General features: G+C 40.9%; 1 protein-coding gene across 1 annotated transcript; it reads right to left on the bottom strand.

Annotated features, from left to right (window-relative positions):
- Window positions 1-5,421: 5,421 nt before the first annotated feature.
- On the bottom strand, window positions 5,422-12,822 carry LOC125229105. Its single transcript, XM_048133883.1, has 4 exons — window positions 12,096-12,822; window positions 7,231-11,316; window positions 6,394-6,569; window positions 5,422-5,586 (listed from the first exon to the last, which is right to left on the bottom strand). Exons 1-4 carry the CDS (start codon window positions 12,820-12,822, stop codon window positions 5,422-5,424), a joined length of 5,154 nt encoding a protein of 1,717 aa, XP_047989840.1.
- Window positions 12,823-13,970: the final 1,148 nt, after the last annotated feature.

The raw sequence follows: 13,970 nt of genomic DNA, 5'->3' as shown, positions 1-13,970 counted from the left end.
TGTGTCAAGGTTTTCTAAACGCTGTGTTTCAAAAAGGTCAAAAGGCCAATTTCTGTACACAAAGCAATTGTGCTGCCAACGTTACTGTATGCAGCAGAAACTTGGTCCTGCTACAAGTTAGATATCAAGAAATGAGACTCTTTCCACCTCAAACATCTAAGATCGATTCTACGTATTAACGTCGTGTCTTGCGTGGGCGACGGTCGCGCGACCGTCGCCGTCGCGTCTCATCGCATCGTCTACTTCCATATCGATAAGGTTTGATATCGTATGCGTCGCATCGCCGTCGCGCGACCATCGCGCGACCGTCGCCCACGCAAGCCACGGCGTAAGTGGCAGGATCGAATTCCAAATACAGAAGTGATACGGCGTACCGGCTTGCCAGGTATAGAAGCGCTCATAACATCAGCTTAGATTGAATGGCCACGTCTCACGCATGGACGACAGCAGGTTACCGAAGGCAGTATTTTATTTCCAACTACCTAAAATAGATGAGTTATTCACATAAATAACTAAAATCGTATGCGAGTTCACTTGCCATGTAAATAAACCCTTAGTGATTGACCACTTGTCCAGATGCAGGGACTTAGCAAACGCCAGGCCAGTGGTAAATGCCAGACCTCACGGCACGTTTTGTGTAGACTCGTGCAGTTTCACCTCAAAGTTATGGAAGGCATGGTAAGGTTCACTAGTAATACCTCTGTGACAAAGTGTGAGCCAAACAACAGGGCAATCACTATACGTCACGCTTGCAACGAAACCTAGGCGACATTACAGAATACAGAATACAGATCTTTATTGGTAAAAAAGTATTTTACAGGTCATATTTATACACAATGTTTAAAAAATATAAATTATAAAGTTAATTATCATTTTAATTTAACACTTAGATAATATACATTCATCGATGCTATAGTATGCCTTTTCTGTGAGTAGCAGTTTAAGTTTGTTTTTAAATATGTGGTCACTTTTCAAATTTGTTATATCTGAGGGTAGTGAGTTGTACAAGGTTGGCCCCATGATGCTGAGTGACCGCCGTGACTTTTAGCGAGTCGGCGCCTCGGGGCTAGGAGCCGGGGGCGTCGCGCACTGTTTGATTGTTTATAATGTTGAATATGTGTACACACGGCAGAGTAAGTATTTTGTGCTTCTTAAACAATTGTTGTGCCGGATAGTCAAGTGGTTGTCCGTCAATTATCCGAATAGCCCATTATTCATTATGGGATATTATGCAATATGACTGGTCATTCTGAAAGAACATAACGATTTGTATGCATAAAACGCAAGAAAATAGTTGGGTAAAAAAGTCACGCCCCTACTAAGCAGAGTACATGTACTCTGCTTAGTAGGGGCGTGACTTTTTGCATGTACGTATTTTATTGTTGTAAAAAAAAGCATTGGTACCCAACTATTTTCGTGAGTTTTATGCATACAATGCGTTTTGTTCTTTCAGAATGAACAGTCATATTGCATAATATCCCATAATGTCGCCTAGGCTAATAATAATTGAATGAATTGACTGCAGTCAATCAATTATTAGAACCCTAACCCTCGCGCCGCATCCCAGATAATGTGCTGGGTTGTCCATATGAGAGCTGGTAAAATGTGGATGTATAAGAACAGGCTGTAGAGGCCGTTGTTCTTGTAGACGAGAAGGAATGCCATGCACACTCCTATGCAAGACCAGTAATGGCAACTGTGATAATTCTAGGTATATTAGTGTTTGAATAACTGTCACTTTTAGTTTGCTTGCTGGTTTGTTTCAACTTTTTTGGATAATCATTGTTTTATTTTTTGTTACAGTGTAATGGACCGCGAAGCATTCATATCGAAGATGATATAGAATTGGATTTAGAGTTATTTGAAGACGAGGGCTAGGATCCTAGGAACCATCGTGCCAATTTTTCGGATTTTTTTGTGTTAGATTTTTTTTAAATAAATAGGTACTGTAATCTTTACTTATTTTTTATTTTACGAAGTTTAACATCTTCCTCGTGCACATATGGGTCCTATAATGTATTTGACATCCTTAAGTCATACAAATATGGTACCAACTTGGAATAGTAGCATAATGAATACCACTATATAGATTGAGACCCTATTTTCCTCCAGAGCAGAAGCTACCAAAACCTCAAAAAACTAACATCAAAAATCACGGTGGCCCCACTTCGAAAATCCATTCTTGGGCCCTAAGGACCAATCCTACCAAAGGGAATCTTTGGTTCAGCAAAAGCCGTATTCTTCGTTTTTTTGCCTTGTACAACTGCAACGGTAATAAAAATAAAACTACTTAACCTACAAGTTAGATCTGAATTTCAGTATGAGTATGTTGTTAGTTTGTCAGTGGTCGAGGGAGAGGAGCTGACTATCTCACGATCAGCTAAGACGGCCGAGAGACTGCCACGCAGGCGGCGCAAATATGCCGCGCACCGCGCGCGCAAGAATGAACTGGAAACCATCCACGCGCGCATGCGCGAACATTCCCGACGCACTGCACTGCGGCATCGGCTCAAACAAAAGTACATACTCACTGCCCTTATCCCCATAGCTTACCCCAGTAGTACATAATGAATTTAATCAATTGAAAAAATAATATCTCGAAATGTCTCTAATACTTTTAGTAGAAAAATCCAAACTTTATTCGCCAATACGACTTTCCTCTGTTCTAAGCCCGTCAATACAAATAAGATAACAATAAACAATACCATTTCTTTACAGTTTCCTCGGTCCGTCCGTTTGTTGTCTCAAAGACAAAGCCGCCTTCCTTGTGCGGACCTCAAACGATAAATCCATTGGTGTCCGATGCAGCTTACGCTCCCGGTACTGCACAAATAATTACAAATACAACTAATACAAACGGTTTCAAACCATAAAGTATACCAATAAGGCACGCTGTACAGCAGTGTAACTTTGCATGTCACTTGCAACAACCATAGATTGTTGAAACCCCTAGATGTCACGGTATGTCACGTCATTGTGGCACCACTTTTTCACATTTGAGCTGGTTGACAAACATTCATATAAATTTCATAAAAATATTTACATTGACAATAACGCCGTGGCTTGCGTGGGCGACGGTCGCGCGATGGTCGCGCGACGGCGATGCGACGCATACGAAATCAAACCTTATCGACATGGAAGTATGAGACGCGATGGCGACGGTCGCCCGACCGTCGCCCACGCAAGACACGGCGTAAGGGAAAAGTGGTGCCGCGGTAGTGATTGAAGATCGAGTGTAGTAAATATATCAGTCATCTCTAATCCTGCCTGCCTGCTTGACATTAAGTTATTTTAGTTACTTCAAACCTTCCTGGTAAAATAGACTACGTCTATACAGAGTAAAAAAATATCCATACAAAATACTAGTAATTCGGCCCGCAATGTAATGCAAATAGTGCAAACACACTCGCATTAAACGCTTGTAGAAAGCTGTCATTGCCTGTTATCGCAACCATATTTACAGTACATTGCCGCTAAGAAAATTTTCTAAAATTAATTATGGGGTGAATTAAGTAACTCAATTAATGATAACGCTAATGAGTTCTGTGCCTGGTTTAATTTATCGCCTGTATTACGCTTACACGCTGTATGCGTTTCTACATCTATGGCCATAACAATTTAATAGTATGTCTATGTTGTGGGAATTTGAGTTTTATACGGTCGTTGTAGATGTCAAGGTGAACGTAAATATCTGCCATCAAGTTCTGATTCGGTAGGTACTGTGTCGGATTTAGTGCAGATTTTAAATATTTGGATCATTAAAATGACAGGACATGAGGGGTGTCTGAAGCTTAGCTTCTGTGACCGTCTGTCAGAATCACACCTCCAAAATACAGTAATTTTATTAGTTATATTTATCTTGGGTATACAAAGCTGTTTTAGTAAAGCAGCTCACATTTGACATCCAATTCTGACCTACACAAAACATCTTGTAATTTGTCAATTCAGAATAATACTAAAGAATTTGAACGCCAGTAAATTGAAGGCCTTTTTATTTATGCCAGCAAAGACAAATATATAATTTAAGAAATTGTTAGCAACAATACAACTTTAGTCGGTATCAATAAAGACATCATCCATTAGCAAAATGACTTCTTGAGCAACTTCGCGCGCGATGTTCATAATTTTGGCTAAGTTTATTCCTGAATCGGCTTCCAAATTTATAGGAGTTGATATTGTTTGGCTTAAAAAATTTAAACGTCTATTTACGTATAACGAATGCAATCATTTCACTGTAAGTTATCACCGTAATTTGCAGGACTAAGGGCCAGTTGCACCAAACCGTCCGTTACCGTATTTAGCGGTTCGCATTTTTTTTGGTATAGGAATCTCAATAGACTTCTGCCGCATAACGTTGATGTCTCTGTTAACTGTGTTGATCCAACTGGTCCTAAGAAATAAATATCATCACCTTAGCGGGGGCACTGCCGTGCTCGCAGATCACTACCATCGTCGTCCTTAAGTACTTACTTGTTAACCCATAAAACGGGTACGTGATTCCGGTTCAAATCCCGGGGCATTTATTTGTGTGATGAGCAAATTTGTTCCTGAGTTACGTGTGTTCTTTTGTATTACTTTGGTATAAAAATAAATCGCGGTCTGAGATCCCACAACACAAGATTTCATGAGTTTACCGTGAGGCTAGTCAGTAGTGTCAGTACGTAGATGATGGGTGAGATTTGGGTGTCTCACCCGCCGAGGTAGACATTCTCACTTGTACAGCCACACGCTAAGGCCGAGTACCTGGATTACTAAATGGACTGAAATGATATGGAATCAAATGGTACTTAGGCGTTGCATGTGCCTGCACAGACTGCATAAAATAAGGTGGGAGGCGATAGCAAGGGATCCTATTGGCCTAAGTCCCTACTTCCCTAGCCCTAACTTATTCTATGACAAGGATGTCTGTACCGGGAGACCTATCGGTAACAGACGGATTCCCTACGGGGGGGGATCAAGGTGGTTGGATGGATACTTGCTGCCGATCGCCCAGGCTCAGACGACCGATTAAGGCTAAAGGAGAAGACTCCTTTAGCCTTAATCGGTCGTCGTCGGTCGTCGTGTGGCATAAGAATGCCACAGCAAGGGTACCTGTAAAAAGGTGATGGATGGGAGTCTCTACTCTCAGAGTGTCGCCCTGAGCAAGCAGAGGTTTTAGGTATGGAGGTAGTGAAACACCAACGGACAATTGGTATCTGATTTATTTACAAATTATATTTCCTTATATACACAATATTACCTATAGCACACATATGTAAATCTTATTTGTATTCCATCCGTGTAAAGTGCAACTACTACACTATGTTTGTGCTGGCTTATGCCCTAGATTGATTTGCGCGGATCAGCGCGATGTGCTGACGAAATCTGTTGTCTAAACATCCTGGCGACTCTCGACGGCAGCGGGAGTGATGGGAAGCTGCTTTACAGCGGCTGTATCGGACGTAACTCTATTTCTTCAAACTGGCTGCTGTTGTTCGTCGGGTTTGTTTTGTGGCGCTTGGGTTTCGGTGGAGCCGACCTGGCGGGGGCGGCGGGCAGCGGAGCAGACTGCGGACTGGTTGTGCAGGAACGGATGTGTACCAGGACCTGTGGACCATAACAAACTGTTAGTATCATTAAACTAAAGACTGCTAATGACGAACCGAGACTGATTGCTACTGAGTTATTTTGTATCTGTTTCCAAATTGTATTGTCTAATTGTTTTTGGAGTAAATTTTCGTTACTAGTGAGATGTTTAAATATGTCTCTGGAGCTGTCAAGAACTTCCTCATCTCTGGTTAAATCTTCTATTTGATTGGTTGTTTCGTTTGTATTCAATGAAAAGTTGGCTTGTCTTGAGAACGTTGCTAACACCGATATTGAGTTAGCTCTTCTTGCTGCTAGAATGTTTCTTCTTGTTTTGATAATACAGTTTTCTGCAATATGGATGACAGCTGTGTTCTGGATCATAATTTCTTCTCTTTCTCCATCGCAAATGATTGACGCTTTTACTGACTCTGCTGTCATGATTAGCCAAGTGTTTGGCATATATAATTGTTTCCATACAGTTGTTGTTAGGTTCAGTTCTCTCGTGTTACAGTTGACCATCTCAGTTCCCTTAAATAATAGATCAATAATGCAATTCTTATTCTCCTGCATATTTTTTACTGATGTCGGGTAACAAATGTATTCGGTATTCTTTCTGAGGCATGCTTTAAATTCTTCTGTCTCTAGTTCGAAGTAATTTTCATTATTGTAATCGATCGCAATTATGTTGTGATATACTTCTAAACTGTATACTTTTCCTTTTTTATCTTGCTTTGGTACTGGTGTCACGTGAATCAAAGTGTATTTAGTTATATCTTGTAATGCGAAATACCCATATACTTTTATGTATGTTGAGTTTTCTGTGACCTTCGTATCTATTAGTTGATTTTGCACTATTCTTAGCTTCGTTGGTAGCTTGCTATTGGCGTTTGTCAGAATTTGGTTAACTTCTTTAAGTTGTAGTACATCATAGATCGTTCCTTGATGTAAATATGCTTCTTGAAGTCTGGCGTAGTGTTCTATAACCTCATCTATGTAGTGTGCTGCGAGTTGATACATGTGAAAAATGTTGATGTTTACGCGATTGATATCTATTCTTTTGTACCATTTGTTCACATTATTCATATATTGTATTGCTTGATTTAACTTGGTCTGAAATGTTTCTAGCTTCTTTACTATTCTTTCTTCTGTTTGGTTGACTGTTGCGATGGTTGATATCATGAATTTGGTTTGATGATTGGCGGCCTCTATCAGCTTGTTTTGGTTCCCTTGTAACGTATCTATGTCTTTGTAGACCTCGTCATTTACCCCGAATATTGACGTCAACATTTGGCCGAATAATCCTCTTTTTTTTTCTGATTTGTCCTATATTCAAGATCAAATTAGTGATTTCCTCTAGTCTTTCTTGCCCTTCATACAACTGGTGATATAATTGGGCACAGTGAATTTCCGTATTAGTTTTTGTTACTGCGTCACAGTAATGTTTGAATTGTGCGGTGATTCCTCGAATATCTTCAACATCTCTCCCTATTTTACTTTTTTCGTAATTGGTTTGAATCCGGAATATTCCTCTGTCGATTGTCGCTGACCCTACGTGTTCCACGTAAATTCCTTCGTTGATGTTTTTTATTGTGTAAGTTGCTGTTGTCATATTTATAAAACAGGTAAACAGGGTTATGAACAATGTCCAAGGGTATTTTCTACCTGTGCGTTTGTTGCTTTGTCTTCGTGATTCTTTTGTAACGGTTCTGTTTGATTGATCTGATGTAGCATTGACTGGTGTTAGTTGTGCTACATTGCTGTTGACGACGACCTGTTGAGTCTCTGTTATATCTTCCTTGTTGTTGGGTAGTGGAATTACTTTATGGATTGCCCTTTTTAAACAATTTCCAGGTGCTTTTTGTAATGTTAACACTCTTGTTTTCCCGTCAGCTCCTGGGTGTGTTTCTATCACTTTTGCTAATGGCCATTGACTCGGTGTAACGTTTTCGTCTTTTATTAGAACCACGGTTCCTTTGTTAATATTTCCTTGATCTAGTTGCCACTTATACCTCTGCTGTAGTTGATGTAAATAGTCTCTACTCCATGTTTTCCAGAAATCTTTTTTCATTTTTTGAATCAATTTCCATCGCTGTTGAAGGTTTGTGCTAACATCATTTATTGGATCAGGGATGCCCACTGCCTCTCTTCCAATGAGAAAATGGCTTGGTGTTAATACGGTGTTGTCATTGATGTTATCACTTTGTGCGCAAAGGGGTCTTGAGTTCAGACAGCTCTCTACCTGGCTCAAGAGCGTGGATAATTCTTCGTATGTTAATGTTGACTCTCCTATTACTCTCTTCAAATGATACTTCATTGCTTTGACTCCTGCCTCCCAAATCCCACCAAAGTGAGGTGCGAGGGGTGGGTTGAAATGCCATTGTGTTCCCATCGTAGTTACGGCATTTTGGACGTGCGGTGATTGCATGATTTCTAATAGTTGCGTGTGTAGCATCCTTGCTGCACCTACGAAATTTCTTCCGTTGTCGCTGTATATATGTGATATGTGGCCACGTCTTGCTTTAAATCTGATCAACGCAGCAATGAATGATTCTGTGGATAAATCTCCTACCAGTTCTAGGTGTATGGCTTTTGTTGCAAGGCAGACAAATACTGCGATATAGCCTTTTGTAGCTTTATTCCCTCTGCCTTTCGTAGTCCTTACTTGTATTGGTCCTGCCATGTCGACACCAGTATGGCTGAAGGTTTGAGACGGAGTTACTCTGGGTTCTGGTAACTGTCCCATCTTCTGTGATGCCGTGGCTGCCTTATACCGTATGCATTTAACACAGTTGCGGATGCTAGATTTTGTCATTCTTTTTAATCCCAAAATCCAATACTTCTGCCTTACGACTGCCATTGTCAACTTGTTCCCACCGTGCAACGTTTGAAGATGTGCTTCATTAATTAGCATTCTGGATACGTGGTGGTGGTGCGGTAGAACAATTGGATGCTTTTGACTGTATGGCAACTGTGAGTGGTGTAGTCGTCCACCCACCCTTACTAACCCATCGTCTCCTATGAATGGATCCAAACACAGCAGTTTACTTTTCTTCGTGACTGGTTTATTGTTTTTTAATGCCTCATATTCTTCAGCAAAGGCTTCCTGTTGTACTAGTTTAAGGATTTTGCCTGTTGTTTGTTGTATTTCAACGTACGTTAACATGTTCCCTTTTTGTTCTTTTTGTGTTATTCTGTAGCAAAACGACAGAACCCGTATCATGCGTTGAAACCGTGAAAATCTTTCCCATATTTTCTTTTCTTTCTTGTCTTCTGTAATCGTAACGTGGTTATTTTTAACTTCTTGGCATTTCTCTATTATGGTCTTGGTATGTGGTATCTCCTCATTTTGAAGCCAGCTGGGCCCTTTCCACCATAGCTCATGATGTTCTAACTTGCGTGGTTCTATTCCTCTTGACAGTACATCTGCTGGGTTGTCTGTGGTTTTCACATGATTCCAACATTCACTTGACGTACTTCTCTGAATCTCTGATACTCTGTTCGCGACAAAGGTTTGCCATTTTCCTGCTTCACCTTTGATCCAGCCGATAGTGATCATGGAATCTGTATAACAATGGATTGTTACGTTTTCACAATCTAGGCCGTCCTTCACCTTTATTATTAGTTTGGATAATAGATGTGCTGCACAAAGCTCTAGTCGGGGCAGTGTGCTTTTAGTCTTTTTTGGGGCCACTTTGGATTTCGCTTGTAACAAAGAAACATAATACTGGCCGTTCATCTTAATTCGGCTGTATATCACCGTTCCGTAAGCTTTTTCTGACGCATCGCAAAATCCGTGTAACTCGATTGTTGTGGTTTTATGTTTTATCCATCGGGGTATGCGAATTGTTTCAATCGTTTTGATTTGTGTATAAAACTCTTCCCATCTCTTTTTTATGGCTTCGTCTACGGGTGTGTCCCAATCTATTGCATTTGACCACAGCTCTTGAATTAGTAACTTCATTCCTATTATGATCGGCGCCAACCAACCCATTGGGTCAAATATTTTGGAAATTTCAGATAAGAGAAATCGTTTTGTTAATTTTTCGGTATTGGTGATTTTTATTTGAAAGTGGAAGTTGTCCTCTGCTGGTGACCACATCACGCCTAGTGATTTTCTTGTTTCATGTTGTGGTAATTTTATCATGTCGTCTTTCCTACTTCCTTCTGGGATGTTATTTAATAACTCTATATTATTCGATGACCATTTTCTTAGGTTAAAACCTCCGGCATTCAACATGTTTATCAACTGATCTTGTAATATCTTGGCTTTTTCTTCACTATCTGCTCCTGATAAAATGTCATCCACATAAAAGTCGTGTAGTGTTGTTTTGCTTGCTAATGGATAGCTTTCTTGTTCATCACGTGCTAATTGCTGCAGGGTTCTGACAGCTAAATATGGTGCCGAGGCTGTTCCATATGTTACTGTGGTCAAGGCATACTCCTCGATTGGGTCACTTGTGGACCATCTCCATAGTATTCTCTGATATTTCAAGTCTGACTGGTGAATTTTTATGAACCGATACATCTTCTCCAGGTCCGCCATAAATGCCACTTCATGCTTTCTCCAGCGTAACAAAATGTCTGATATGTCTTGTTGTAAGCGCGGACCTTTATACATATTTTCATTTAGACTGAGATATCCCTTTTCCTTACTAGAAGCATCAAACACGACCCTTAACTTTGTGGTCAAGCTGTCGTCTCTTATTACTGCGTGATGTGGTATGTAGAACTTTCCTTTGCCGTATTCAGCTTTGTTAAGCTTTTTCATGTGTCCCATACGCAGGTATTCTGCCATGAACTCGTTGTATTGGCTCCGTAGGACGTCATTTCTCTTAAATGACTTTTCTAGTTGGAATAGTCGTGCCGCAGCTTTATTACGCGTTTCCCCGTACTCAAGGTTTGGATTCTTCAACGGAATGCGGACCGTATATGCTCCATCTTTCCCTCTTACAGTGCTTTTACTGAAATATTCCTCACAAATTCGATCTTCTTCCTTCAATTCAATATTTCTCGGGACCTCTTCAAGCTCCCAAAAATCCGTTAATTGTTTGATTTCCTCATTAAACGATGTCATGCATAACACTTTCATGGGATTTACTATGTTGGTTATCCGCCAGCCTGATAATATCCACCCAAATTCCGTTTCCTGTGCTATCATGTTTGTTTCTACCTTTTCAAATCCTTCTCGCAGGAACTGGCTGTACTCTTGCGCTCCTAAAATTACATCAATTGGGCCTTTCTTGTAATATGTGGGATCGGCTATGACCTTGTTCTCTATTTTCTTAGAGTTTACTTGTGGAATATCCTGTCTTGGTAATACGGAGGTTAATTTTGGCAACACTATGAGTGTTACCGGCAGTTTATATTGGCTTGGAAACCGTGGTTTTATTGTAATCGTAATACAATGTTTAGACTCTTTTGGCTGCTCGTCCCCGATTCCTTTGACCTGGGTGTATATTTTTTGTCTTGGGTACGATAACATCTGCGCCACTTCTTCTGTACAAAATGACGCTTCTGACCCTTGATCACACAAAACCCTTAGCAACCGTGGTTCACCGTAGTATGTCGAGGTCTCTACTAACGCCGTAGCTAACAACGTTGTCTTCTTTGAATCCTCTGCAGTTGTGGCTGTGTGAGTAGTCATCCTTTGAACGCGCCTATCCTTATTCTGACCCTCTCTATATTGGGGTTGAAATCTCAATCCTCTTTGGTTTCTCATCTCATCGGACCTGAGCTTGATACCGTTACCTGGTGGATTGATATGAATCATCGAGTGATGGAGTTTGTTGCAAAAGTGACACAACACTGTACTATTACATTTCTCTGCCGAGTCATGATTTATGCAGTTGTAACATATTTTCCGGTCTCGAATCACCTTAAGGCGCTCGGGAATACTTAGCAACTTAAAATTTGCGCAAGAATAAATCTTGTGGTCCTCATTATGACAGTACCAGCATTTTTTTCCGTGTGCTTGGTCTGACTGTACACTCGGTAATATAGTAAGTCGATTCCCTTTCGGTGTTTGTGTGGAAGTGATCTGTGCTGCAGTTTCCAAACATTTAAACCTTTTTTCCATGAATCCCATCATATCGGTTAAACTCTGATTTTTATTCGGTATTTCCAACGCTAGTTCATAGATATTATTGGTCTCAGTGTCCCATTTTCGACTGATGATACGAGTTAAAATCGGATCCCAGTGTGACGTAATCACTCCTTGGTTCGTTAATGCGGCCAAGCTCTCCTTTATTGTATCAAACATGTTTTTTATTTTAATAGCGCTAGGCCGTTCTATTGTAGGCAAATCAAGCAACTTGTCAATAAACTTTGAACTTATTAGTCGTTCATTTTCATAACGCTGCGTTAACAATTCCCACGCGGTGTCGTAATTGTTTTCGCTAATATTCAATTGTTGAATCATTCTGGCAGGCTCTCCTTTTAAATGTGTTTTTAAATATTGCATTTTCTCTGTGTTTGATAATGTAGCGTCGTTGTGGATAAGATTTTTAAATAAATCGTGGAATGAGTACCAGGACTCGTACTCCCCGTGAATATCGGGATGGTGATTTTTGGCAAGTTAGCCCGTTTTCTGGGTTCGGTGGAACTACGTGAAATGGCACTCTCGGCTGACTCGTTAATTCTAGCTTGTAATTGGTATGACGTGTCTTCAACATCTTTTTGACATCCTTCAAAACCCTCTTTCGTAAAGTATTCGTCACTAAATGAATTTTCTTCTACGCATAATCCCAAATGCTCCTCTTCTACAGTTTCCCACTGTTTCTGGATGGCTTGGAGAGTTGTTTGCAGGAACCAGATTGGCTTGTTCTCAGTAATGGCTTGCCTGGCTGCGGCTAACTTCTTGACGAGTTGAGATATGCGCCACTTCTGTATCCCTAATTTTGGCGAAACTTCCTGGCAGTCTACAAACTTGGATTCTGTAGACCCACCTTGGCTATCTTTCATCAACGCTTCTTCACACTTGTCTAAGTATGCTGTGGCTTCTTCATAAATGGTTTGGAGACTACCGTAGTAGCTGGTCATGTAGGTGTGGGTGGCTAACCGCTCTTCCGGTTCAAGTTGTGCGTGGTTTTCCTCAATTTGCGTTTTCATTCCGTTAAGCACCGTCCTCTTGTCCATGATGTACTTATGCGTTTTCCTGCTTGCCGAATCCTTTTTCATATTCGTCAACAAGGTCTTAAGTCCTCCTCCTAACTCTTCTTGACTCTTCAGAAGTTCGTTGAGCCTAACAGCGTCCATGTTGTAAGTTTGTCAGTCAAACCCTACCAATTTATTTTGTACCTAACCGTGGGAGGACAATATTAACAAGATCGCGGTGTATAACGTACCTAGTGGTGGAGGGTAAATTTAATAGTCGATACTACTGACTGGTTGGTTGTCAATATCACCGACTCTCCAGACACCCCTTAAGTTACCATGCACTCATAGCAATGTTAACCTTAAGAGATATCCGGTTCGAAGGACCATATGTACAGCCACACGCTAAGGCCGAGTACCTGGATTACTAAATGGACTGAAATGATATGGAATCAAATGGTACTTAGGCGTTGCATGTGCCTGCACAGACTGCATAAAATAAGGTGGGAGGCGATAGCAAGGGATCCTATTGGCCTAAGTCCCTACTTCCCTAGCCCTAACTTATTCTATGACAAGGATGTCTGTACCGGGAGACCTATCGGTAACAGACGGATTCCCTACGGGGGGGGATCAAGGTGGTTGGATGGATACTTGCTGCCGATCGCCCAGGCTCAGACGACCGATTAAGGCTAAAGGAGTCTTATGCCACAGCAAGGGTACCTGTAAAAAGGTGATGGATGGGAGTCTCTACTCTCAGAGTGTCGCCCTGAGCAAGCAGAGGTTTTAGGTATGGAGGTAGTGAAACACCAACGGACAATTGGTATCTGATTTATTTACAAATTATATTTCCTTATATACACAATATTACCTATAGCACACATATGTAAATCTTATTTGTATTCCATCCGTGTAAAGTGCAACTACTACACTATGTTTGTGCTGGCTTATGCCCTAGATTGATTTGCGCGGATCAGCGCGATGTGCTGACGAAATCTGTTGTCTAAACACACTTTTAGAATCTTAAGTTAGGTATTGTAGTCCAATTCGGGAATAGAGCCTCTCGAGCAGGGCGCCGGGTCGTAAACACAATTGTTGCGACTTTAAATCAAACGGCGAGTCATTAGTGGCACGTGCGACTCCAGAGTTAGCGCGCGGCTCCATTGCTACGCTACGGTACGATATTATACGGTATAAAGCTCTATTTTCCTAGTACAGCAAAATACATACAATCATACATACAATCACGCCTGTATCCCATAAAGGGGTAGGCAGAACACATGAAACTACTAAAGCTTCAGTGCCAGTCTTGG

This window comes from Leguminivora glycinivorella, chromosome 8 (genome assembly GCF_023078275.1).
Source record: "Leguminivora glycinivorella isolate SPB_JAAS2020 chromosome 8, LegGlyc_1.1, whole genome shotgun sequence".
In the NCBI taxonomy this organism is placed as follows: Eukaryota; Metazoa; Arthropoda; class Insecta; order Lepidoptera; family Tortricidae; genus Leguminivora; species Leguminivora glycinivorella.
The sequence above is the reverse complement of the archived record's forward strand: the minus strand, read 5'-3'. Positions and strand labels throughout refer to the sequence as shown.